The following is a 27,898-nucleotide window of genomic DNA, read 5'->3' on the forward strand; positions in this document are numbered from 1 at the left end:
CAGCAATAATTTTATAAACAGTACCTTGCTAGATTAATTAGTTGCTCAGAAATGCACTATGTTTTTATTTATATACTACTGTTTTAATAAAAAGCTGTGTTACACTTAACAGCTTTGTTCCTGCCCTCCCCACATAGTATGTGTTTATACTTTCCCCCATGCCCTCCCATGTAGCAGTACAACAAGAATTTATGTTAGATTGCATTGAAATTCTACAGAAATGCATTCCTAGATTTTACTCAGTGATATTCAGCAACCTAACATTTATCATGCTCAGCACTATGTATTCGGAAAAGTCTGTTCTCCTCTGTTTGTCTCAGTGCCTCTGAAAAACAGAGCTGTGCCAGAGTCAGATCAAAGCACTAACAGTGACAAACTGAAGCTCATTTAAAGGCACAGCAGTTACATTTGTACCGCAAGAGGCAGGCAAGCCTTTGACCTCTAATATAATAAACCAGATTTTTAGAAAAGATTATCAATGCAAATCCAAGAAACTCTTTAAATATTATAGACAAATATAATTGATTTAGCTAACTTAAGATGACTGCTGAACTCATTCCCCAAATTACTCTGAGCCAACTAAAAATGACTTCAGTGTCAAAACTCATTTAGACTATGACATCCYAGTCTCCATTAAATACCTGTAGATGAGGCCACGCAGCTTCTAAAGTTGGTTCATCTTCCTCTGGATCAAATTCTGCTCCCGTAGGATTGGAAGATGGTGGTAATGTTCGAAACATATTAACTGCAAACTGAAATCACATGTGACCTTAAGAACTCAGAAACAAATTAACCATTTAAGAACATGACTTTAAGATGTTTTTGCAAGAATTCTTTATGTGAACTATTTCAAATGTACACAAAAATACAGGCTACATACTCCAGGTAATTTGAACAAAAATAAGCTACAGTTATTTTTCTTTAAAGATTTTTTTTTAAAACTTGGAGAACACTTTACCATCCAGTACTCTCTAAATTACAAACCTGACAAATATTTTATAAAAATATTCCTCTGATTTTATTTTTTATATGTGTGTGTATACATACAAAATATATATATATTATATACATATAATCAAACGAAATAAACATAACAAGTTAAACTAAACAAACACACAAATATACATGCATACATATGTTTTGAAAGTTCATGTGAATTTATAAAAAACATTTTTACAAGGTCTGGCAAACAATCTTCAGAAGTGGAAGCCAAAACCAGACATGCAAAAATAAATACTAGCTGCAACTGCTCTTCTAAGTATTACTAGTGTTTCATTTCACGCTGTGGATACATATCTGTGGAAACACTTTAAAATTGAATTCTTCTCTCCCCCTCCTAGTGGTACTTCCCAGTCACTCTCTTAAACCTTGCCCATCCACCTAACATCATGAAGATGGAGGGCCTGGGAGAAACACACATGCTGATCTTTAACCTTACATTTCATCTCAACTTTCAAGCTTTCCAATAACCATTAGCATCCTCACGGAAGGGGAGCAGACTACAGGGACAAACTGCTTTTCAAGATATTTATGTACACATAGGTAAATGGTATCTGTGCTGCCAAGTGCTTGTCCACACATTCATACTGTGTGTGGATCCAAGTAGCAAAATCTCTTTAATTTGAAGAGTGTTTCAAAGTCTTTTCAAGGAGGACAATACATGGCTCAGCAAACATGCCAACATAGGGCACTTCCAGGAGCAGTTAGGGAATGGAGAAGGAGAGAAAACAAAAACAAAACAAAACAAAACAAAAAAAAACCCCAAAACCCCAAACAATCAATCAATCAAACAAACAAACAAACAAACAAACAAACAAAAAAAAGAGAACTCCCCAAACCCCTCACACTCACAATCCTCTCTCCCCCTGGAAAAGCCGCTCACACGAGAGACGTGAGAGAGCACACATGCGCCTCTGGAACTGGCACTGAACCGAATGTCTGACGGCAGGATGCAAAAGAACATTTTATTTTCTTCAAAAATGGAAATGTTCCTACAGTTTGAACAAGTATATAATATAGTTCAATTTAAGAAAAAAAATCCACAAATTTGAGTTATAAGTCTGGTCATTTTTAATGTAACTATTCAGATCAGCAAGGCCTACTCCAACATCATACTTCAATCTGCTCTTTAATGCCATAATGCCAGTGTTCATCCTTTTCAAGTTGTACTGCAAACAATCACACACAGATATTTTTGTTACTCTTCCCACAAAGCTATTTTGTTGGTTTGTTTTTACAAGCAGTGTCAAAGCTTTCTTGTTGATCATCTGCAGATGACCCTAAAGCTCTGGAAGATTAAGGTGCAACAGCTTAAAAGATATTATTTAGCAGAGGAACCCTTTCCGCCCAGCTTTGGTGGACTCTGGGAAGAGCAACAGAATGACGTGTCCCTCTTCACGCTCTGCTGACATCCCCATCTGGCAGTTAGGCAGAGCAGACAGCGGGAGGCAGCAGCAAACTGCATCAGTTAAATAGCACAAGAATTAGCACATCACATTTCCAAGAAGGTAAAGTCATCCTGAYGCTCCTTTCTGAATATTCTTTCAAGAATTGAGATGCAGGTCTGATACAAACTAAGACTGGTATATCAAAGTAACGATTTTTTCAGAGAATTAGAAGTAAAGCTAAGACATTCCCTTTTTAAAATTGCAGGCATTAAGCAACAAAACCTCTAGCCTTTCTNAGAGAGAGAGAGAGAAAAGAAAATCCCCCCAAACAAAAAAAACTTTAGCAAGGTGAAAATTCACAATAATCAATGGTTTTCCAAGAAAAACTCAGAAAGCTAAACTTGGCATTCTCACTTGCTGAGGTGGTTAAGCAAATGGAAGAGTAATCAGCCTTTTCTGAATGAAAAAGGCTCAGCCTCCAGCTATATTAAAAAAAAAAAAGAGAGAGAGAGAAAGAAAAGTGTGTTGCAAAGTGCAATGTTTTATATCATTTAAGGTGGGGGAGGGAAAGGAGAGCGAGGAGGGATATCAAATAAAGAGTTAAACTCGCAAAATGTGGAACAACTCGTTCCACGAGCACTGGAACCAATTTCTTCTTGACTGTGCTCTATATCCTTGGCCAACAGGACAGGAAACCGCTCAACTGAAGCTGCAGCATAGCACTGAGGGCACAAATCAAAACTTTCACCTATCAAGCCACCAAAATTTCTGAAGATTTACAAAGAATTAACATCTTTAAGACCTCTGCCTTTCAGTTAAATGACTGAAGTCTTCCCTAACTTCTCAACCTTTTAACCAAACTAAAGAGACTCAAACTGCAAAATCCAATTTCCTTTGAGAACAAGGCCAAATTCCCAGAAAAATGCTAAGTAAATGTGGTATAAAGCATTAAATCCTCCTCCTCCAATTTAAAAAAAACACAAAACCAAACCAAAAAAACCCCCCAAACCTAAGTCCAAACAACCTTATCAAATCTAAGTTTTACTGAACCTGGGCTAATGGGCCTGAAKTCTCCCTGTGAACCATTAGCATTAATGGTTCTAAAATGGTACTTGGCTCTAAAAGATGCAACTTAGGAGGACTGGAGAACAAACAAACAAAAAAAACCTCAAAAACCTTGAATTTTCACAGCTTCACAAATATGTTTTATATGTAGTTATGCCCTCTGTTTTTCTGGTGGCCCATTCTGCATAACAAGGGAGAACATTTTCAAGCAAGACAGTATCACAGTGATATTATACTCATTTTCACCTCCCTTCTGCTGAGCAGCCTGAATACTGACATGAGTAGCTCTGAATGACAGCTTTAAAATCTGAAAGTCTGCGCCTTCCATATTAACAATAAAGACACCTAACAGATAAATAAAGCCACAAAGTGTACACTTTTACTYACAGTATCACCTTTTACTCTGCACTGAAGATCAGTGTAAAAAAAAATAAAAATGAATAAAACAACCCCCCCAAAATCTCCCAACAGACTCCCCTGTATATAAGTACATCATTTCATTTCCACAATGTAGTGAGAATTGCTTTAGCTGCCAAAATTTCTTAGTTAAAATTAGACCAGTTTATATGGATTTTAAAAAGGACCTGAAATTAACTATATATTAACTATATAATTAACTATATATTAGGAATTTAAAAAGTAATTAGTCTATGTGCTTCATGAAAATATTAATTTACAATCCACAAATACTTCATAATCATCATTATTTCTGTAGCTCTCAGAGTAATTTCCTTAATTTAGCCTTATTCTTATGAAAGTTTGATCTACTTTTTTCTTATAACACTACAACTCYAGATCTTCTCCAAATCCAGGACTTCCTTAGCCTCTTCTTGGCTCCCTCTGGTATCATCTCACTGGTTTGCTGGACTCACGAATATTCCTATTAATGTTCACTTTGATAATCTGTGTTAAAATCAATACTATCTGTACATCATCCATACTTTCCTGAGATAGAAAATAGAATAACTTGGGCTTGTATTCTATATAGAATCACAGAATCGGTAAGGCTGGAAGGGACCTCTGGAGATCATCTAGTCCAACCCCCCTGCTCAAGCAGGGTCACCTACAGCATGTTAGACACGGTTGCAGCAACAAAGACCCCCCTTGCTGAAGCCCAGGCTTGAACCAGAGACCTTTAGACCTTCAGTCTAACGTTCTTCTAGCTGAGCTATTTTGATATAGCTATTAATTCTCACACAAGTTCTAGGAATCTAKCATCCTCAGCTTCTACGCTCTTGACAAACCAGCTTGCAACAGAACAAYCTCAAAGCACGGCTTTCTTCAAAAGATAGGCTAAAAAAAAAAATTCCTGCTAAAGGAGAATCTGTAACTGATGTTTTTATTTAAATATCTTCCAGTTTTGGAGAAAGGTAAGTTCCTGCTTTGAGGATAATCCATACTAACTATAATACATGTGAATAATCAAACATATTTAAGTGCTCAATAAAAATATTTCCCTTCACATCTTTGCTTACAGGTGTAAAGAGTATTTAAAGGATATGTCAGCTGGCTCTTCAGGGAAGGAAGTGAAGTTACTCTTGCATTCACACTGGAGAATAACATTTCAGTCATTTTAGGAACTTTTTTTTGATTTTTTTTAAAAAGGAAAGTTATGATTTACATCAAACAAATAATGGAACTAAACTGCCAGATAAGTAAGATCTTATTATAAATTAATCCATGACAGTTAAAGCAAGAACAGACTGAGGCGGGAGCATAAATGGACATGACGCAACCACTAGAACTGTAACAAAAATTCAGAGGATAAATACACATTTCTCTTCTATCAGAGCAAAATAAAAATTGAAGATATTGAAAGGGGAAAAAAATTTTAATGTAGATTATTGCTTGTGAATTTCATTGCCCAAAGTGTTTGGCCTAAATAGTATATTGACAAATTCAAACAATAATTAGACATTATATAGATAAGTAACCTCCAAATTGCAAAGCTGTACAGAATGGCATAGTAACGTCCTAATTTCTAAGCCAACTACCACCTCAAAGAAAGGAGGAAAGAAAAGCAACCACAAAAAAAAGACTTCATGTTTTACAGCAACCTCTACACTGAACTAGATGGATTATTACTCCAAGGTGAGTCCTAATATATACAGGAATCCATTTCTTACTGCCCYAAATCCATACATGACTTTATAAACTGTTTTTAGAAGGTAAAAATTAAACATCTATGTCAAAACAATAAAAACAATACTAAGCAAATTTTAAATGGCTGCTTGGACTCCACTATAGTCAGAATTTTGAACACCCTCAAAGATAAGTCATTGCAACTGTTCTGCAAAAAACTCTACACACTTGAGTCAAGCAACTTACAGTATGTCCTTAAGCTTTCCAAACCAAGACAWCTCTTGCCAAATCTGAGTATTTCTTGATAAATGCACTCTTACTGGAAAAATTTCTTTATTAATAGAGTTTAATGGAGTAGCAGCACATTACTTACCAACATCTCTTGGAAGAGTCTTAACATGTGTGAACACCATTAGATTTATTTCTCCTTAAATTCCACACATAATCAATTCATAAATCTACTACATTCGTCCATAGAACTTAGCAAAAGTACACCTCTGTCTGAACATACGTGCTTGAAAGAGAGGCTTGTAATATCTCCGCAGGAGGAAGACAGTTGTTTCAGAATAGGTGATTGAAAGAAAAATGTTCCATAAAAGCAGCCTAAAAAAATGCCATCAGAATTCAACCTCAAAATACAAGTCCTGGTGCCTTCACTGACAATGTCTATCACAGTGCTGTATACATCACATGCCAGAGAATTCCAGGCCATTTAGAATCTTACACAATAAAAATATTTTAAATTCACTGAAAGACAACTGTCAAACTGAAAGACATATTGTACATATTGTCAAGATGCTGTGTGCGCCCAGTAAGAAACTGGTGATTAAGATGACAGCCAAATTCTGCACTAAGATGTATTAAAGTGACARAAGTTCAGACTACATTATCACTAGTTGCACCTGAAAGTGAAGGAACTACATATTCTCCAGGACCACTGCAGTCACAGCTGCTTAATGTAAGAGAAATTAACACAGGCGCATAATGCACAAGTTATGAATTTAGGGGTGGTTAAAACTTCATACACAGAGCAAATCCTAATGTCAGACACTGAACCTCTCACAACGAGCTCAATTTTATCTAAATTAAATCTCAGCAAATTTATTCTCTTTCATACCTTCCTTAGTGCCAGATATTCCAAAAGGTGCAACCAAATAGCAAAAAAACAAAAGACAAATAAACTATCAACATGCAGAAAAAGCCACGATCCCGTGCCTCTCCTTTTTTTTTTTTTTTTTTTTTTTTTACATTTACAGTTATATGCAGTCCTGTAGAAAATAAATTCTGCATCAGTAAATACTTAGGAGGCCGACTTAGGCAACAAGTAATCTTCAGTATAAATGAAGAGGTTATATTCAAGCCATACTGTAAATCCTTAGAATCTTTCTGAAGGAGCTTTAAAGTCTCTATGACTTGAAGCAGGACCTTAACATTCGATTGAGTTCGTGTTTATGTTAAAGATGTGCTGTTTTCTCATTCCCCTGAAAATTCACCCCAAGCTATAAAGTCTTGGGAAAAATGTCACGTCACACATGCTGAAGAGGTTTGTGTGGACTTAGTAGTTAACTACTTCAGAAGATGCTCTCTGTTCTCAGTGTATTCCCAGCAATGACAAGGCCTGAGGCTCAACAGCTACTCTGGGCAACTGGTGTGCAGGCACCACCACACTGAGAGCAGAAAGACTCTGCTAGTTTCAGAGCCTCTTCTGCCCGAGTAGACAGACAAAATAAACCGTGGCTAGGTGGCCAAAATTTGGATAGCAAGCTGGGAAGAAATGGCACAGGTCTAAATAGTTTACATAGCTTGTTCCGAAAGAATCCTCATTTTTCATCCTGTGTACCATATAAGGTCTGAAACTCTATCTCAGCTCTCAATACTGAATTAAACCAATCACTCATGGGTACTGGATGTGATCATATAAGTTTAAGTTTCAAACTTGTAAGGGGATCTTRATTCTAATCATCTTAAGATGTTTCTCAAATTCTCCGTTTTGGAATCCAAACGTTCTTTTAACTCTGCATCTGCAACTTTTCTCCAAATTTTATATATGCCTGTTCAAAAAATGATTTGTGAAAAGAAAGCATTTATAAGATTTTACCAACTTAAGCCATAACTCTGCTGTATATAGGCACAACAATTTACATCTTACAAAGAGGAGGAATTGACACTCGCAACAAGATTAAAAAGTATTACTTTTTTTTTTCCAAATGTGCAAATGTATCGAAATCTTTATAATAGGGATCAACTAAAACTTAAGATAAATTAATAAAGYCAAAGAAGCAATTGTGAATTAAAAAAATACAAAATGTTCTAATTCTTAAATCACTTACCATATGTACTACTTCTGGGTAAATAGGCTCTGTAATCACATTGCGATTGTGTGTGATATATTCTACCATTTCACTTAAAGCTGCTCGTTTTACTTCCTTCCACTTTAGGTCACTTAGTGGATCAGAAACAAAGTCAAAAAGAACACAACATTGTCGCAACTTCTGGATAAAAAGCTTTTCTTGATCAGCAGGAGGAACATCTGAAAAGTGAAAATAATTGGTTATAAATGATGTTGTCATTTCACTCTTCACTCTTGTCCCCATTTTATTTCCTGAGATGCTAAAGTAACAGCAGATAAGACTACAAGCAAACATTCTGAATGCTCAAGCAACTTTCAGGAATCCAGTGGTCCAGAGTCTGATACATGACAGGGTAACAAACAGCAACAGTGATGTGCACTTGTATTTCCCAGAAATTGTTTTTCTTTCCATGCAGTAACTAACAAAAAACCCTCCCCTCCATATACCTGAATAACCATCTATCAAAGAACTTCTGAAAGAGCTCATTTTTGTGTACAAAACATACTAGGTCAGCAGAAAGACTCTTAACTAGGAGAGATAAATGGGTAGATCCTCAGTTTCTTTGACAGATTTAATCAGTCTCACTTTTCTTCAGGAGCTACCACCTCACAAATTCCTTTCCTGTCCACCTCCATTTTTTTTATTTATTTTTTTATTAAAAAAAAAAAGCAAGTGTTACTACTGCAATAATCACATCAAGGCAAAACAAAGTTCACAAGTTTTCAAAACCTTCATTAACACCAGAAATATTTAAAAAAGTGATAGAACATAGCCTAGGGATCTTCAACTGTTTGGTCAATTTGTAAGAATATGGACTATTTTGAATGTTTGTTTTGCTGCTGGAGTTAGACTTAACAATCTTTGTAACCTAAGTGTCTATTAAGTCCACAGCTGTGGCCAGGACTGCAGGATTAAAACAATATTGAGTCTCTAGAAAAGACCACACTTGATTAGCGATTACAAATCATGAATTGAAACACCCATTTGGAAATAACATTTTCAATTCTCACCAAGGTGAGTATAAGATACGAAAAAAAGATTAACAGTATTTTTTAAAAAAATCTGTAAATATCTMGTTTGATACTTATTATTTAATCATCGTTCATCTGGTAAGAAAACACATTAATTAATAGAAATGCTAACGTTTCTATCCCTCTATCTTCCTTTTAAATATGCCAGTCCCTCCTCTGCTAAAGAGCTTAACCTTTCTTTTCTGAAGCATCTTTGATTGACCCATGACGCCAGTCTCTATTTTTAACATTTTTGAACAGGTATGCTGGTGCTTTGTTAAACTGCTCCTCATGTTTAGAGCACCTCTTATCAAGTGTGCTCAAAGCAGCTTAATTAATTTCTCTCTTCCGTGATACTTATTAAAAATACTTAGCAGGCTTCAGATACACTGAGACCAGTATCTCTGGTCTTCAACAAAGCACCCCAAGACAGCAGTGTTAGTTCTTTTGCAAATGCTTTACAATTCGTTGTCTGTATTGTTGCTTTATCAATTTATACATAAGGCCTTGAGACAAAGGCGGTTTGCCTCCTCCTTGGAAGCAAAGGAGGGAGTCTTTATGCAGTGCTTTGGGTAGTGATATTTTAAAGTGTTTGACAAGGATACCTAGTTTCTCTGAAGAGTTTAAATTACTGCCTCCCTATTCTTGCTTCCTCTGCTTCACGCCTTAATCCTCCCTGGTGATCCTGAGCCATTAAATATTTAGTGCTCGCATGTAAAGTRAAATTAGATTGCAGAGTTCAAACGTGATACAGAGAACTGATAAGCACACAGCTAGCACTACTTTTACCACAAGCATTTTCTAAAGTATTGAACCTTCAGAAATTTAAGTGTATAATCAATATGTACTCAACAATTATAACTTGAAATGAAAGGATTTAAGGTAAGACTAAAATGCTTTGGAGTCCACTTACAGACACAGTAGTTTAAAGATACTGTTAGGAAAAAAAATACTATTGTTTATAAATACTCATATAAAAAGTATTAAATTGTCAACTTATTTTATGGCTAACACTGAAGCAGCTAAAAAACAAAGTTCATGTATTTTAAGTATTAATGCACATGAAATTACATAGCACTGCACACTACACAAATTCTGGACCAGGACTTTAGCTTTCAATACTTTGAGTAGTACTTTCCCCATAGGACACTGAAGGCAGTGGCCAGATAAAACAAAGTAGTATCATACTTTGACAGCAGCAAAAAATTTATGCCCAATTAAAACGGCCATACAACCACAAAAGAAATTTTAAGACAAGAGGAGTGAATACAAACAGTCTGCACAAATTAGTGTTGTAGTAACACACTGGTTTTGCACAATGACTTTTGTATTGTTAGAGATGAACTGCAAGGGCATTAATAGCTTGTTAGAAACAAAGCAAGACTAGACTGTTATTCTGAATACTTCTACGGTTTGCTTCCAAGTCTTCCAACATAGTGTTTCTTTTTCCTCAGAGTACCATAAAATGCTAAAACTTTCTTAAACACAAGCAGCAAGAGCTATCATCACTACAATATATCACAAATAGCAGTACTGACTACATATATATAACTTCCATACATATACGTTCACATACAACATAATAAATTGAATGTTTTGACAGATTTTAACTAGTTGAGTAGTTAATACAGTGAGTAATTCTCCTTTAAGTGCCTGACAAAGTTAAGAGAGCAAAAGCTAGAGTTCCCCCCCCCCAAAAAAAGTTGTTTTCAGAAGTACTTTTTGTATAACAAACCACACACACATTCTCATTCTCTTCAAAAAAAAAAAATAAATAAAAATAAAAAAGTAAAATAATGGACCTGAAGAAGCACATGGAAAACAAACACCCAGGATACAAGAAAGAAACCATAACCAGTTACAGACTTCATCAGTGTGTCTCAGACACCACCCACAGCGAAGACCTCTCTAACTAGAGAGAAAGTGTTAAGTGACAGGAGTCCTTAACCAGAGCAACAACTGCCTAGCAAATACAACAAAATTCTAATAGCACGACCAATTTGAAAGTACTGTTAAGCAACATAGACATAAATTTTGTATCTAAATATACAAATGTTCTCTATTTTGATTAAAAGCAATAGTAGTAATTTGTCCTGGAAAGATTATTTAACTGAGCAGTCTGCATACAGGCCATAAGTACATCTGGCTTTCAGTATTTAAAAGCTTCTGCATGCACAAAGTGGTTAAAATGCAAACTTCTTCCAATTAACTGTCAGAGTGGCTCAGCCTGAAGCATAACAACACAATTTCACATAGAGATATTGTGTTCCGAGCATGCACTACAAAATTCAAAGCCTAAATAGAGACTGTAATTATACATTTAATGGGCATATACTTACTACAATAACTTAGAATACACTGACCTGAACAGAAAGGAAGCATTAAATTACCGCTAACCTTTGAAGTCACAGACTGACAACTAAGAGGGTCAAGAAACACTCTCAGAATACAAGCCTGACCGTTTATTTTGAATTGGCTTGATTTCTTCTTCAAGCACATCAGTCCTTGGGCATGTTTTGTATTACTTAGTGTAGAGATATGTTTTTGCTGCAGACTTGGATCCTCATGCATTTTTGAAAAAACTTTTCTTTCCCCCCTCCTTATGAACATTCATCAACTGCTTTCAAATGCGCAGCTGTCAAATCTTCTGTAACATTCATCTGGAGATTGTTATCAAATCAAGATCATCTCTACTTTTAAGGCTTAAAAGGATGATTTTCATGTGGTAGAAAACCAGGAAAGCGKCTAAGAAGTTGACTTGATTAGAACATAAGTATTTCTGTGCAGAGAATTTACGCGTATCTGCAAAATAATTCTGAGATGCTCCAGAGTCATTTATCCTTAGCCTCATGCTGAGGACTATCCGGTGACATTCTTTCAGACACTACACAGCGACTGTTTCTTCTATATCGTCTTCTATTTCARTTAACTGACAACCACTGATTTCTGACTGCTTAACTACCATATCTGAACAGACTGGCATTAAGTGAAACTTTGCAACTGAGAACTCTAGTGTTGGATTTCTCAACGACTGAAAAGTCAGCGGTTATTCAAAAGCTACTTCTTACCATTACTCTGAGCGTGACATTTGGAGTTATTCACTAAGCAATACTTTTTTTAAAAAAATCCACTTGCTAGTCACTGTTTATATTATTCAATACTTGCAGAATTTGTTTCTAAATAGCAGCACTATTATCATCTTGAGACTGYCTGTTCAATTCTGCACACCTATCCTTATCAGTAAGGATATTTTAAACAAGAGTACTATTTCTAGTCTTCCTTTGGAATAGAAACAGTTTTTCAAAATCAAAAGTCAATCAATCTCACATTTAGATCAAATTTCTAGCAATTCCTAACACAGGTTTACATAAATGAATACCGTAATGACAAACTTTGTGCTGAGACCTGAATTAATTGTCCTATAGTCTTTCTTGTGAAGTAATTTCTAGTATGCTAGATAATACTTACCTATTTTTGATGCTTTATGATTGCAAGGTAAGCCTCTGGGCTTGAGGGATTAGTGTTTTTTCTTGCTAAGAGGTATTTCAAAGTTTCCCTCTGTGCAAGCCCTGTGTTCAATAACTAAACAAGAAACAACCTATACATATGCATGCATGTTCTACTCCTTCTATTTTAATGTATTTATTCAGAARTAACAATTCAATTTCAAACTTTTAACAGCAACTTAACACCATGGCATTGCCAGACAGACTTGCTGATGAGTGTAAAACAATTGATACCAGCTATGCTTTTATTATTGTGTATAAAACAATTGATACCAGCAATGCTTTTATTATTATGTTAAATATACCAATATCCCACCCTTCAAAATGCAGCACCTTCAGCTGGTATTCCAGTATGAAGCAACCAGAGAAAAMCTAGGTACTAAGTGGACAGGACAGTTACTAAGTATCTACACGTAACACAAAAAAATTGGTTGTGAAAGATTTAAACAGCCACAGTTTTATGCAAACAAATTCTCTGGAAGCCTCAGGTAAGCCTTCAACACTTCTTACTGTGCACCAAAGGTAAATTAACTCAACTGTAAAGTAACAGTGCATAGTGATAGTAGATGCTCTCCTTGCCTCCCAGTCAGTATGTGGCATCATTCTGCACACGAGCTACAGACTGTTTTAACCGCTACAGCTTTCTAGGAAACCATTGTTTTAAGTCACCTCATATAAAGAGGGTTAGAAACGGAAAATGAGCAATAAYCTAACAATAAAACAAAATATTTAAGTTCAGGTTTTAAATGCTTGTGCGTAAGTGCAGTATGTGTATGATATGTGAATATTTTTTTGCAGTGTAAGACTGGAGAGCACTTACTGTTCTCTGGATAATGTTTCTCATGTTTTTTCAAATAATAATAATAAACAATACACATTTAGGTGTGTATTTTTTGTTATTACTGGGYGTCCATGACTGACCTATCCTCTATCTTCTCCATAGAAGCCTGCTGCTCTGTGATAGCGGTGYGGTTTAGTTGCTGCTGAACGGAGGAAGTAGGTGGCCCGGAGATGTGGCACTCAACAGCTGCTTTCTCATACCAATTTTAGCTGAAGGTTAGAAGTTCCTCCTGTCCTCACAGGAAAAACAACTGATACAACTTTGACCACAAAACCCTTACAGTACAATATACGGCCAGTAAAACAACCTACATTACATCATTTTAAAAGCAGAAAACAAGAGCCTAGATTAACAATTTGCAGAAAACGTACACAAAAGAAAAAAAATCTTTTCCATTGTGCAAGCACTTTCTTGCTCTTCTATAAAGGCCCAGCCGAGGCCTCAGTTTCACTCAGCTGACAGCTCCCATTTTGTCAGCAGAAAAACAGCTCTCATTTAAAACTGTCTGATATCAACAGTTATTGATTAGACTACATTGGCACAACAGGAAAAAGACCCCTCATTTTAAATGGACAACTATTTTTTTTAAACACACACATGCACATTACACGCATACACATGTATAAAAAATATATACACAGACCRTTATACTGAGGAAAGTGATAAAACAAGGTCATAGAAAAAAAGACTAGCTAGAAACACTTACTAAAAACYTGCTTCCTTAAGAAACTGGTGCAGAACAAAAGTCCTAATGTATAAGGTGACTCTTGCTYGTAAATATAGGATAAATCTTGTGAAATGTGTTTGCAAGTCTGCTGAAGATGGGTCAGGGTTTAATGGTATGAAACATCATCATCTACCTGGAAATTAGGATGTTACTCAGAGCATACCACCAAGTTTGGTGATAACTGCTAGTCTAAAGCAAGGCTTAAGGTCTTTCAAATCAGCTACCCACTGGGGAAAAAAATTACAGTGTGGAAGCTTGAGTGAAGCTTTGCAGTTTGCACTATATAGCTGTACTTCAACAAGAAGAATCCAGTATGTTCTGGGCAATCTGATTTTTTCTGATGTTTCAGTTTAGTGCCATGGCAGCACTTTCTTCAAAGAATAAGCAAGGTTCAAAATCTTTACTAAAGAAAATCAAAATTAGACATGAAGGTGGAGTGACTGCAGAACATAGGTAAGGGAAGGAAAAATAAAAAGACAAGTCTCTGTCCAAACATGGKTTTAGCAGCACTGGCCTTTTTTCTTTAGAATTAGCAATCTAATGCTTAAAAAGAGACCACCATAAGATGGTAAATGAAAATAGGGGAAAAAAAGGGTTATAAAAGGTTGTCTAACATTTGACAAAATTCTATTTAAAATATTTAGCTTATTTCTGAACAGTTAGGTTACTATCCTAGTCTGAAGTAAGAGATGCTATTTTGGTTATACTTAATTTCTATTATTTGGGCTATAACACAGAGTTAAAACATAGTGAAAACACAGTTTTCAGTGATTTTATTCAATAGATTTTACTGATATCATGACAATAATTAACACTACTTAGCACGAGACAAAACTCTCCCAGATAACAGTATTTTAATGTAATATGTAATACCGGAAATAAGGGAGAAAAAAAAAACTTCCAATTTATGCATGGAGAAGTTTAATTAGTGCTATTTCTTACTGCAAGATTTAATTATAGTACTAAAATGTATTGCATATTGTACATAAAAATAAATAAAGAATACAAGGAACTATTAAAATTAACTAGCAACATACGAAATGGGAGTAAACCTTCCCTGTAAATAATTCGAAGTAAGCAAGATATTGCTTGTGTATACATTAAACTGGAAAATACATAAAATATCCTGATGCTGAATATAACTATCAATGTCATTGTKTTATTTGGAACATTATTGATCTRGCAGAAGCATTTCTTCCAAAAAATAAACAGTTAAAAATAATARTAAAAAAAGCTACAATGATTAAAGTAATGGGAACACACAAAAACATGGACTGCTTAGACACAAGAGAACATGATTTCTATTAAAAAAAACATAGAAAAGGAGTAAACTTCTTTATCTCACTACTGGAGATAAAGAGATGCCCATGTAAGTGAMGTAATATGATGTACAAGAACTCAGGTTTATTCACAAAGAATTGAGTCATTAATACAGTACCTCATTCCTGCAAGTTGAAGGTCCTCTCTAATTACCATATATCATACTTCTATATGCTCCTATTGAGAGATTCTCAATAKCTTTCTTTGACACATTAATCACATTTGCTGTTGGAAACAAGACACTGAAATTTGCATGGACTTTCAGCCTGATCTAGAACAGGACAGTCCATGATCCTTAAGGAATCTTTATTGATAATTAAAAACACTTCATAGCTATTTAGAGCTTTTGCAATGATTATAATAAAATGTTTAATATTTCAAACAAGTAATATCACAGTAATAACAAGCATAGTTAGAAGGTGAACTGAGAATCGAAGACAGATTTATAAGGGAAGTTACCATCACCCAGCTTCAAGTAATTCTTGTACAGTAGACTGAACTTGAACCTTTAAAGCACGACCCTCTTCTGGATCAGCTGTCTTCATGCAACATCACGATTCTCAGTAGCRGCGCAGGTGTTCAGGACAGCGAGAAATGATAGCTATAATTACTGGCTATGCCCTCTCCGCCGCCTCAAGGAACTGAGCTGCTTTCAGAAATATCTTTCAGCATTCTCTAGATAACATACACTTTACCTGGAAGTAAGAGCTTCTCATTTCCCTGTTTTGGGGGAAACAGCACTGCTACCAACTGCTGCTGCTTCACATTCAGTAACATATCTGCACAGGACTGGCACTCAAAATGTAAAAAATATTTCCCTAGACCATGATAGAAAATAAAGCTTATAAACCTAAAATTCAAAAGCAAAATGCATTTTAATATGTTTTTAAGTCATTCTGTTTTTTGGGTATTCAGGTACTCTACTGGTTTTATTAAAATAAGTTATATTTCTAGAAAACAAAGTCCTAGCTAGTGGTAGCAAATGTTCAGCTATATCTGAAAGGAATAAGAGGCRCTTGCTTTGTAGTCCTAGAGCAGCATTTAAAACAGGTGCTTCACAGCACTAATCCACCGTCTGCAGGGAATCTTGCATCTAAGTTCCTGCTTTACACAAAGTGTTACCAGAAATCAATCAATATTTTTGTAAAAGCCGCATGGAATGAAAAACAAATCCCTGAGAATAGTATTTTTAAAAAAATCTAAAAGAAATGAAGATTTTTACCAGATTAAGACATGTTTAAGAAGAGGGAGAGAATAGCAAAAGTGATAACTGCATAAATTCTTGAAAGGTTATGCGCTGTAAAGAAAACAGAAATGCTTATACTGGAAATGACAAGTGAAACAAGCGGAAAAGGGCTTGAGCTAATGAAATAAAAATTCCACTTGAAAATTAGGGGAAGAAATGACAGCAAGAATAATCAGACAGACAACGAAAAAAAAAAAGATGACCCAAGCACTGTTTTAATAAGGGAATAGAGAAACCAAACAGATAGACTTCGCAATAGAGCTTTTTGTCACGCATACAATTAATATGGCTGCAAAATCCACCATTTTCAACCACTTGAAGCACTGACAAGAAATTTAAGGGGAAAAGTGCCCCTTATTTCCTAGCTATTGCTGTATGCTTCAAAAGATGCGCATAAATCTTGTATCCATTTTCAAGAACGCAATAATCTTAAGCTTTATGTAAACTGGATTTATAAAAACAAATGCATCTGAAGTTTTGTATCCACTTACCATTATGCATCATATTCAAATGTATTTGAAAACATTAAAATTATTTTTTTTTAAATACATAAGTTTGAAAAAAAGCAGGTCAACAATATCAGTGAGACTAGACTTAAGTTACAATATAGAACATAATACAGCATTCTCAGTAAGCTGAGTATAGGATACAGATTGTAATATACACATTAGATGGTAAATATTTAACATTAGCTGCATATATTAGGTGAGAAATAGGCATGATGTAAATTACAAAGAGATTTATATRAACTAAATACTAGAAAACCATGTCTAACATTAAAACTCTGCCAGTTTTAACACTTGATTAGCTGGTATTTCTTTCAATTAAGTTTAAGAACCTGCTATAAAGTAGAAGTACAATTTCCTGCAACACACCCAACTTGATATACAAACTTGTAATTCTAGATAGATATAACTCAAAAGTCTGAGTAATTTGCCAATCAATATTAATTCTGTCACACATATATGATGAATATAATCCAATGCATAGCCAACCATCAAAACRGAAAATAACTTGGTTACTTTCTAAGAGCGTATCAGGTTGGTTCCTCTTCTGTTGACCTCCTGTTAAACTAAATCATGTGGTATGTTTTCTATTGGATTTTTTTGAATAACAGAACACATAAATTTAATGATGAGATCGAGAATAACAACAGATATCTCAAGATTTCATTGAACAATACTGGGCCACATTTTGGCTTAAAAAGAGATAATGTAATAGATTAGAAACCATGAATAAAACCATTCAGAGTTTTCTACAGTCAAACTAAAGTATATCAATATCCTCATAAAACCTAAGTGAAATACACAGCCTCCCATGCAAGAAGTCTCAGGTAAGTTGTACTGTGAGTACAACTATATGCACTTTCTACTTTGTTTGAAGCTAACACTTATTTTTAAAGTAATCCCACACTTCCATAACCTTTCCTTGATGACACTACTAATTAGCTTTCCAAATTCTCTGTACTTTTGAAAATCAGGCATCAGATGGGGAATAGGAGTTTATAAATCTTTGTGAGAAGTGTATTTGAAGGCAGCCCTTTGACAGGGAAGGTAACCCTTGGCTGAGATACAAACTGAGATCTAGAACAAGTACAGTCAGCCCAAATCATCATACAGCATTCAAAATTTCGCACTCATTGCAAGCTTTGTAAAAGTACTGCCAAATACTACCAGAACTTTTTTGTTGCTTTCTTTACAGTCATTTCTTAATAACTTATAATAGACAGCTAGTTCCACTCTTTTCTTGCAAATGCCTCAAGAATTCTGCCTTCAAATTCAGTACATAGCCTTTCCTGTTGCTGTTATAAGTAACGTTTCCTTTGTTCCATATGCTTGTGAAATTTGGAAATCCTGTGTGATGTGACATACCAAAAAGAAATGGTCAAACATGATAGCAATACTGTTATGGGAAGAATTAAAATAATCATAGAGCTGGGTCAGTACCTTGCTTAGCAGCCAATGCTGACCATGTCAAATGCTAACAATAATTACAAAAAGTATCCTGCTGGGAAACAGAATCATGTTTCAGCAAAGAAAGCTTTGGCTCAAATATAGCAGAAAGCCAACTGTGCACATTTCAGAACGTACCAAAATATCCTCTTTCAACATAATCATATTTTAAGGAGATTAAACATGTAATATACCTGCACATTTTTTCAGGAATAAAGTGCTTACAAATTTTCCATTTAATTCAAACAACCCTTACGAAAAATCCTTATTGCACAATCCAACATTATTTTCTTCATATCACATTTATCTCAAAATATATGTTTCTCTCGAAGAGGTATCTTTAGTCTCTAGCCAAATTAGCCTTCAATGTCAAAAAGGAATTCGAGTAAGAACAAAAATGGGGCTTGTTGGCAACAGTGTCCCTAACGATGTTGCTTAAGCTGCCAAAGGAGTTGACATTCTAACAATAATTTACACCAAATTTCTACCACTCTTACACAGCAGAAAAGAGTGGATAGTTTCTCTACATAATAAATTGAAGCATCTAACACTTTTTTAAATTTACAAAGTGCAAACAAGTAGCTCAGCTGTATTAGCTATGCATCCAAGATCAACCTGTCCAGAAACCCTGAACAAGTTTCTGAACATCTCATTTTCTTCTAGATTTCCCAAAATATAAACTATGATTATTTTTAGCTATGGTTTTCTTTTTAACTGAAATTATTGAGATGAGTGATAAAAAAACCCTTCATTTTAACTCATTCTATTTAAAATAAGCTTTAGCATTCTTTAAGCTACAGTAATGAATACTGAGCTTCCAAAAAGGGGGAGGGATAGGAATAAGGCAGTGAAATATTTGATCAAAATTTTACTTTAGACAGCATGTGCATACTCTGATTCAAAGCTCAGTAAGATCTTAATGTCCTACTGGAAAAAAAAAAAAAGTTTTATGGCACATAAACTAACTGAACAGACAGTCCTCCAAAAACCATGTGCATCAGTTTTTACTTTATGTAGTAGATTAGACCTAAGGCAAAGARAAGAAAATGGGGAGTAGATTGGAAGAAAGTTTCTGGCATTAAAGCTATACTTCATTTGGAAAATATTTTCAAAGAAAAGCTTACTGTACCTCAAAGACTAGATAAGAAACTATTTCCTCATTCTATTTATGGGATATCAAGCTTTGATCAATTCTAATCAAGCTTTCTTTCTACTATGGCCTGAATGAATATAGGACACCTTTGAAATATCAGTGACATTGTTATGCTTTCATTTTAAATATGAAAGCAATGCAAGAATTGGGTTCTAGAGGTTGTGTAAAGATATGTAGTTGGTAGCTTAATCCAAAAATACAAATTCAGAGTCCTCTACAAAACAACTCAAAATGAAAAGTAGTAAAGTAGTAGACTGCTACTACAACCAGAAAAGTCCCCTTATGAAGAAAGTAATTATCTGAAAGTAAATATCATTAAAAAAAAAAAAAAAAAAAAAAAAAAAAAAAAAAAAAAACCTTAATCTCTGGTATCATGAAAATTGAAGCCTGGCATAAAACTGTCACTTTCCACCCTTACCAATAACGATGCTGAGTCAAAAAAAGCACCCAAATTTAACTGCACTTGAAATAAACTATTAATTGGCAAATCACAGCAGAATTTGTGTTGCGTGATTTGTATGTGCTTTACACGGAACTGATTAAAAGTGGTGCGCATTTGGTTTTGAAATACCAAGCACTCAGAACCCAATTTCACTTGGCTTCATCATCGTAGACAAGCGTGCAGGCAGAAGCCGGGCACAGCTCCGTCAGGCTGACAAGACGGTACTCTCAGCGGCATCGGCTGTTTAGCTCGCCATAAAGGTTAGAAGGTACAAGCTACTGTCAGCAGAGGGACGTCCTGCCTGAGTATAATATATAAACATTCCTGTCTCTGCAAAATACTGCTTGAGCATCCTTAATCTAGATGGTTTACAATACGGTTTCAGTAGCTATCACTATCCGATAGCCCACGGAGAAAATTAGCTGACTTTACAGCAGTTGAAATTAATTATTAAAAGCTTTGAACACAAATGGGAATAAAAATTCCCAGAAACAGATTATACTGAAATTTAATCTTAAAATGCATTTCACAGTAGCAATCACAAAACAGAAGATTTCTGATATATGAATAAAAATTGAGAAAAAGATGAATTTATGCTTACGTAATTTTGCTTTAAAGGGCACATAGATTATACAATTACTCCATGAACTTAACTTAAAAAATTCCAGATAAATTGTAGATTTAAAAAAAAATCCAGAATAAACTGAAGTCTAGTTGAACAAGAAGTCCCTTCCAAAGGCTTCTTTTAGAGTCATAACCTTAAGAATCTCTAAGGAAGTGTGAACACTTAACATCCTCATTGTTTCCAGCAGCCATCTGCATGTACAAGTCTTTTGTTCACGGGACACTAACAAAAGATCTATACAAAGGAGAAAAAAGTGAAGTACAAGGAATGACAGCACAGAATACCCTGATACATGGAATAGATGAAATAACAAGGTTAAAATACATACTTTGATGCCAAATGATGCACACTAAGTGAAGAGTTAATAAGCATGTCATCATGTCAAAATCAAAATCAGCAGGTGTGATAACTAATCCTCCTTTAAGTCTGCTCTGGGTCAAGTATTAAATAAACACGTTCCCCACCAGCAGCCCTACATTATAATTGTTTCAGTCRGGAAGTGGTGACCGAGTTTTTAAAAAAATAAATAATAATAATAATAAAAGGTCTATGGCTATGTACCTTCTCTGGATGTTTAAATTACTTCTAAAAATCTAACAAAACCCACCATAAGAGGCAATAAAGTAACTAGATCATTTATCCTAAACATATTTATCAATCCATTGATAATTTAGATAATTATCTAAAAGCAATTGATGAAACTGTTTCAAGACACATTTCACAATCCTATTAGATATGATAGGACTAGGTTAATTAAGAACAGAATTGCTACTTGTTCTTGAGGAGGAGAATTTTATCTCTCCTTCTGAAGCAACACTTTTAGAAGAGAACAGTAGATGGGTTTCAAAGCTAAGAATTCAGTGTACAACTAGATAGCCAATGCTTTCAGAAGAGCACTGACTGGTAACCAGCTGCGAGGATATAAGAAATCCATGAATGAAAAAGGATGCCTTTGACCAGGAGTTGGCCTGAACATTACTGGGGTCAGGGTTGGCTCTGCGAGAAGGCAAAGGACGAGCCCAAACAAGCAACCCGTTCTTACTTTCAGATTATCAGACAGTAATTGGTTCATATGGGAGAAAATAAGAGCAACCATTTTCATCTCCTTTAATTCAGCCAACGTTTATCCTTTTGATTCCATGATCCAAAATAAACAACGGCAATTATGACCCACAATCACCATGGAAAATGTGCTGGCCATGAAAAACCTTATTAATTGTATTAGCAGACGTGAATAAAGTTTTGAAGGTCTTTTGTATAAGACTGTTTCCACGGAACTATGAACAAACCTAGAATTTTTAGAAGTAGCCATAGATTTACATTTTACGTCAACTGAATTAAAGGAGAATTAGCAAGGCTCATTACCTTGACGGAAGCACTTCTGAAGAAAAGAATCAACATGCCTACCCCGTGTACCTTTCTTCCCAGGAAGAGTTTACTCAGTTACAACAACAAAACCAAAGAAGATCACTGTACTTTAAATTTTAACTTAAGCATTTATTAAACTTACATTTAGTGAATGATCAAAGAAAAGGAACTAAATTTCAAATAAATGCACATGCTCAAATCCATCAAGTTCATAATCTAAAAATACCTACTTATGTGGAAAATACAAGATGAGTATGCAAACATTTTCTTTCTTAGCTATATCAGAAATATATGAAAATTAACAGAAGATGCTTGATATAGCATTACAATTTCCACCAAGATAAAAGGCCTAAGCTCCAAGTTTTAGAATAGACACATATTTTMTTTTTTGAGTAGTTTTACATTTTGCACACTAAAACTCTGAGTAAATGGGACTAGAAGACATCTGCAATTTGCCCCTTTGAAATGCCTATAATCTGGCTTGAATTTCCTTTCCAAGTGTTGATAACCCTAGGATACAATTTAAGAATTACTCTTGAAAAATAACAATTATGCAGAAATACTTCTACTGCATCATGTGCCAATACAATATGCAAAAGAAAGCATTTCACAGTAAACCCACATAAATGCTTGTTTAAGTCTATGAACAGCAGAGTTTTGAAATTTCAGTAATTTCTTAATATCACAGTAGTCCTAACCTCACCTTATGAAATTAGAGCATAAAGGCTATAATTATACAGGAAATACAGTGAAAATAAAATAGATTCATTTTCCATTACAGTCTACACTAACAGCAGAAAACAAAAGTAGCACAAAAGATGACGCTGAGATTTTCTACGTATACTTCCATGATCAGTTTGAGCCAGTTTTAAACTGATCAACTTTTATTATGAACTGTATTCATAATAAAAATATGAATACTAAGAAAGAGAACAGAGCATCTGTAAAGGAAATTATGCTTCAACTTACCAGAGCTCTTGGAAAGTGTTAGAAAGATGGTAAACRAAAGTTCTCTTTGAATTTTTCGGAAGGCGTTTAATGTAATAATTTTTATAATGGCAGAAGACTACCAGAAGCATCATGTAAAGACTGTGACAGGATCTATATCATTCAACATTTTCATAAATAACATTGAAAGGAGACAAATAGTTAGGTCACAGAGTCTGTCAATGCAGTAGTCATTGTCAATTTAAAGTAGACTCCAGAGAAATACAGAAAGATCTCATAATACTGAGCAAGTAAATTATGTATATTACATTTATCAGCTTTGGGAAAAATAGAAAGAAATTAAGGTGGGGAAAACAGCTGACATTGAGATCTAGCTTATTACAGAGTTATGCAACGTTCTCAGAGAGAGAGAGAGAGACCCTGCACACACACACACTTTTTTTTTTTTTTTTTTTTTTTTGACTTCTGCTGAGCTGTTAGCAGAGTAATAAAGGAACAAAACAGTGTTTCAATATACCAGTATTTCTAATAATGCATGCAGTTCCAGTCACCCTATCTTTAACCGTACACAAGAGCAGAATAACAATAAGGTAAAATATGGTAACAGTTTTGGGGTTGGGGGGGAAGAGACAGATTTCAGTTCAGTATTGCTCTTTGAACTTTAAGWATATTGAAATCAATGTTACTTTGTATTTCTTTATTAACTGACAGTAAGGCCAGTCATTTTTCAGTCTCACATGCAACAAAGAATCACAAAATAATTTTCTTCAGAAGGGATCTTCTGAGATCTTCTAGTCCAATCTTCCACTCAAAGCAGGGTGAACTGGACAGCTGGGGCTGCTCACAGCATTGTCCAGGCAAGTTTTGAGCATCTCCAAGCATAGATATTCCACAGCTCTTCTTGGCAGCTTCTTTGAGCATTTAACCACTTCTACAATGGAAAAGCTTTTACCCTTATACACAATCGTAACTGCGTATACTGTGTTGCAACTTGTACCGGTCACCTCTTGCTCTATCACCCTGCACCTCTGAGAAGAACGTGGCTCTGCTCTCTACACCTTCCCATTAGTTAGTTCAAGACAGCACCAGCATCTCCCCTTACCCATCTCTTCTTCAGGCCAAATGAAAACAGTTCTCTCGGTCACCTTTTGCAAATTATGAGGTTAACAATTACTGTTTTGCATGCTGAATTTGGCCTATGTTATTTCTGAAGTGTGAGCTTCCCTTTGCTTCCCATTTAATTAATTGCAAAATGATAAAAAAAAAAAAAAGCACAAACAATTCCTGCCATCTTCATGATTTTTAGCAAGTATGGCTCAACAGAAGCCATACTTGTCAATTATTTTCAAGAAAGGGAAACATGCACTGAGTTATTTTTTAAAATTAAAGCCTCTCATGTTTGAGAAATAAATTATATACTTCAGGTTTCAATGCATTACACTGCTCAGTATTTTAGAAGTTGCTTCCTGTATTTATTCATTGTCTGAGGAACTTGACCATTTCATAACCAAGTACAAATATAAAAAGCAAGTGAAAATGCATCTTGCAAGATTAGCTAGCTAGCACCTGGTTGCTTTAAGAACTTCCCAGCAGTGAATAGAGATTAGATAACCCTTTGCATCCAGATCAGTAGTTCAAAGGCAGCCAGGAGCAGGCCACTGACGGTGCTTGATGTTAYGCTAGGACATCTAGCACCTAACACAACAGAACAGCACCTAGCACAACAGAACAATGATCCTTCATCAGGCTCTTACAAGAATTCCAATTTCTACATAAAATACTCAGATACTGACATCACAAAGATTATATTACTACTGACATTTTTGCTGTCACTCCATAGAAAAGCACTATGTGAGTAGGAAATACAAACTATTCATCTCTTGCTCAAGATTAATTCATACAGGGAGCTCACAGAAAGAACGGRTCAAGTTAACATTAACACTACTTATACCATTTTTGACAAGAGTCAAGGCACCTTTTCAGAAAATCTAGAAAAAACCTTGAAAYGATAGAGAGTCAAGCCTTACAAATTGCTGCTACTCTGGAAAGCTGGGGAAAAGCCTGGACAATGAGGTATTTTAAACATATAGGTTACAGGGCTACAGGAAGTGTCAATTTGAATTAACACAGTATCAAGGTGTTCTCATCCTCCTTCCCACACAACTTTCAGTATGTCTTGCAAAACATCTTGAAAATAAGGTTTGAAAAGCACGAATAGATGTTACCAATTCCAGCCAGTCAGCAATTAAGTCACTGAAGTAGCTAATACCCCACAAATTCTGCCAGTGTAGATCAGAGTAGAGTTTTACCCATGTTCTGTTCAAGTACCTGTGTCTTGAGTTCATAGAAACACTGTCGTTTGAGCTACTTTTACGCTACTGATAAAACAATGTTCAGAGATTTTTCTCAACAGCAGTGAACTGTATGCCTAATAAAAAATTTGTGTACTGCCCCCTTGCTCTCCCCATCAATAGACATTTATAATCTCTCTATACAAAGAACTGAGATTAGTTATTTTTATGCAAGTGCTGTCCATGTTACTCCTACAGTTTTTTGAAAGAGAATGAATAACAGTAAATATGAACTGGTAACTCTGAAGTCTAGTGACAAATGTTTACTTTTGTCCTAATCCCTACTGCTTTTATAGTTGCTTTTTTTTGCTTGAAGAACTGAGATGGAAACTAAAAGGTTCTTATGTCTTCTCCCAAGTCTCATCTAAATTATCTGGATTCTCTTGTCAGGATCCCGAGTGCACTCCCATCCCCTAGGGGTTTAGTTGTCAGGAAAGCTTAAGGAGAAAGACCCATCTTGAAAATACCCTCCTGCTCCGCTTCCCTCCATGCTGTAAAATCTTAAATTCAAAGTCCTTAATAACCTTCTCTTCTGTGCTGTCCTAACATCATTTTGTAACTAGTGACCTGTCTGTACTGGCAGATCCTAAAGGAGCTCTCCAAGCTGATATCCCACAACCTGTTGCTTTAGATAGTTGATTTCTGCCACAATCAACTACAAGCTGAAGTCTGTACACAGGATGATAAGCCACGGCAGTTATTCCAGAGCCATAACCGCTGCTCAAGCTGAAAATATGACTTCCTCAGGAGCTTTGGGTTGTTCCAACACAAGGTAACTATTCACTTTTCCACAGTAATTAATTATAAGTATTTCAGCTGACCACTGTGTACTGTCCTCATACTCTAGAAAAGAGCAACGCAGCAACACTGTAATTCAGATCTCCTGGAAAATCTGTTGTGGTTGGAAGAGCCATGGGCTTCCCTATCCCATTAGGCTGAACAGTCATTACTCTAGTGCTTTCAGTATAAGCAAACAACCTACAGTCACGACCCCATGCCACTYGTCTTCACTATGGGCTCTTTGGGTGCCTGATGTTTCCCAGCAATGAGTCCAAAGTCATCTTTCACAGACCTGATTTCTACACAGTGGTCTTGAACAACTGCCAACAGTCTATGATTGTGCCAAAGGGCATGGTCCCACACTACCTGCACAGGGGGAGAAGTCAGTAGAGAGTAATCAAGGTCAGCCAACAGTCCAGTAGTTGCCAAACAAGCCTGTAGTGAAGAGGCAGGTCAAATCAAAAAGTCAAGTCAGCAGGTCAGGATCCAGATCAGCAAGGTACATGGCCTGACACAGACGCAGATGCAACTCAGCTCAGGCAATGACCAGGGACAAAGGCTTGAGCTTCAAGACAACTCCGAGTGCAAAGGGCACCTCAGCAAGGCTTCTCACAGCTCCTTCCACACAACTCTTTTCCAGGTAGCCTGATTCAAGTTTACACTGCTGCACCATTCAGAGCTAACCTCGATCACTAGCAGCCAAACTGCTGAAGGACGAGGTGCTCAGGGCTCTGACACCTCCTAGCCTACAAAGGCTCCCCCTTGCTGGTGATAAGACAGATATGAGTGACAGCAACAGCAATCAATACAATTTTGATCTTTATTTCCTACTCACAAAGCTCTGAACACCAGTTTTAAAGTTCTTCTGTATCTACTCTTGCAACTGTGTCATTTTGGCAAAGCTACAAGCAGCCTGGAATTSGAAGTAGGGGGGAGAAAGCAATGTCCAAACCCTGTCAGATCAGAAGATATTTTCAATTTCTGCAAACTTTGCATGTTCCACATGATACTGGTACAGAATGTGTTTCAGAGTTAACTTTAAAACAAAGATTGCAATTCTTATTTCAAAATTGTGACAGCCTGATTCCTAAGCAGTCACTGCATTTCTTTTAAAGAAGATCAATGCTCAATATGGTAGCTTGATACAAAGGTAAAATGAAATAACATTTTTTAATTCAAAAAATTATATGAAACTGGTTATATAGCAGAATTTTCTCCACTGCAATATCCCCCCCTCCGATCTACCATATACAACTGAGGACTTCGCCTCCCCCCTTCTTAAGATGAAGCTTTAGCTCTTACTGATGCAAAGAAGAGTTCTACCAAAAGCTTAATTCCATAGCACAACAGACGATGTAAAAGGACACCTGTAAAGCAGCATGGAGTGGGACAAACACTAACCATTTGTTATTAGACTTCAGAGTTGCCAGTTTATATTTACTGCTGTTAATTGTAGAAGGATTTTCTTTTACATTGTCCTAGTAGGCTTCATGTTGGAGGCAAATCAGTACTGGCAACACTAGAGCAGCTAGAGGGATGAAGTATTCACACACACACACACACACACACAAAGGAAGCAACTTCTGTACATACGTGCGTAGAGATACATCTCCCCACTCAATGTCAAGAACCTTCTCTGTGCTATCGTACCAGAGACCCATGTGACTTCCTACCACTTGAAGCACAAAACAACCTCCTAGTTATACCTTAATCACTTACAAGAGGCTCCTGAAACTCCACTATG

The 27,898-nt window shown here is 35.7% G+C and overlaps 1 protein-coding gene across 1 annotated transcript in view; it reads right to left on the reverse strand.

Moving 5' to 3' along the window:
- The window catches only part of PPP2R5C (protein phosphatase 2 regulatory subunit B'gamma), a 53,149-nt gene that overhangs the window by 23,354 nt on the left and 1,897 nt on the right, over window positions 1–27,898 (reverse strand). The window contains exons 2-3 of the mRNA XM_085317438.1: window positions 7,865–8,064; window positions 642–752 (exon numbers count right to left, since the gene is read on the reverse strand). Coding sequence (XP_085173564.1) covers window positions 642–752; window positions 7,865–8,064 — 311 coding nt within the window. The remainder of the gene's footprint in view (window positions 1–641; window positions 753–7,864; window positions 8,065–27,898) is intronic.

Source organism: Rhea americana, unplaced genomic scaffold, assembly GCF_003343005.1.
Source record: "Rhea americana isolate MKP2758 unplaced genomic scaffold, rheAme1 scaffold_5, whole genome shotgun sequence".
NCBI classification, from domain to species: Eukaryota; Metazoa; Chordata; class Aves; order Rheiformes; family Rheidae; genus Rhea; species Rhea americana.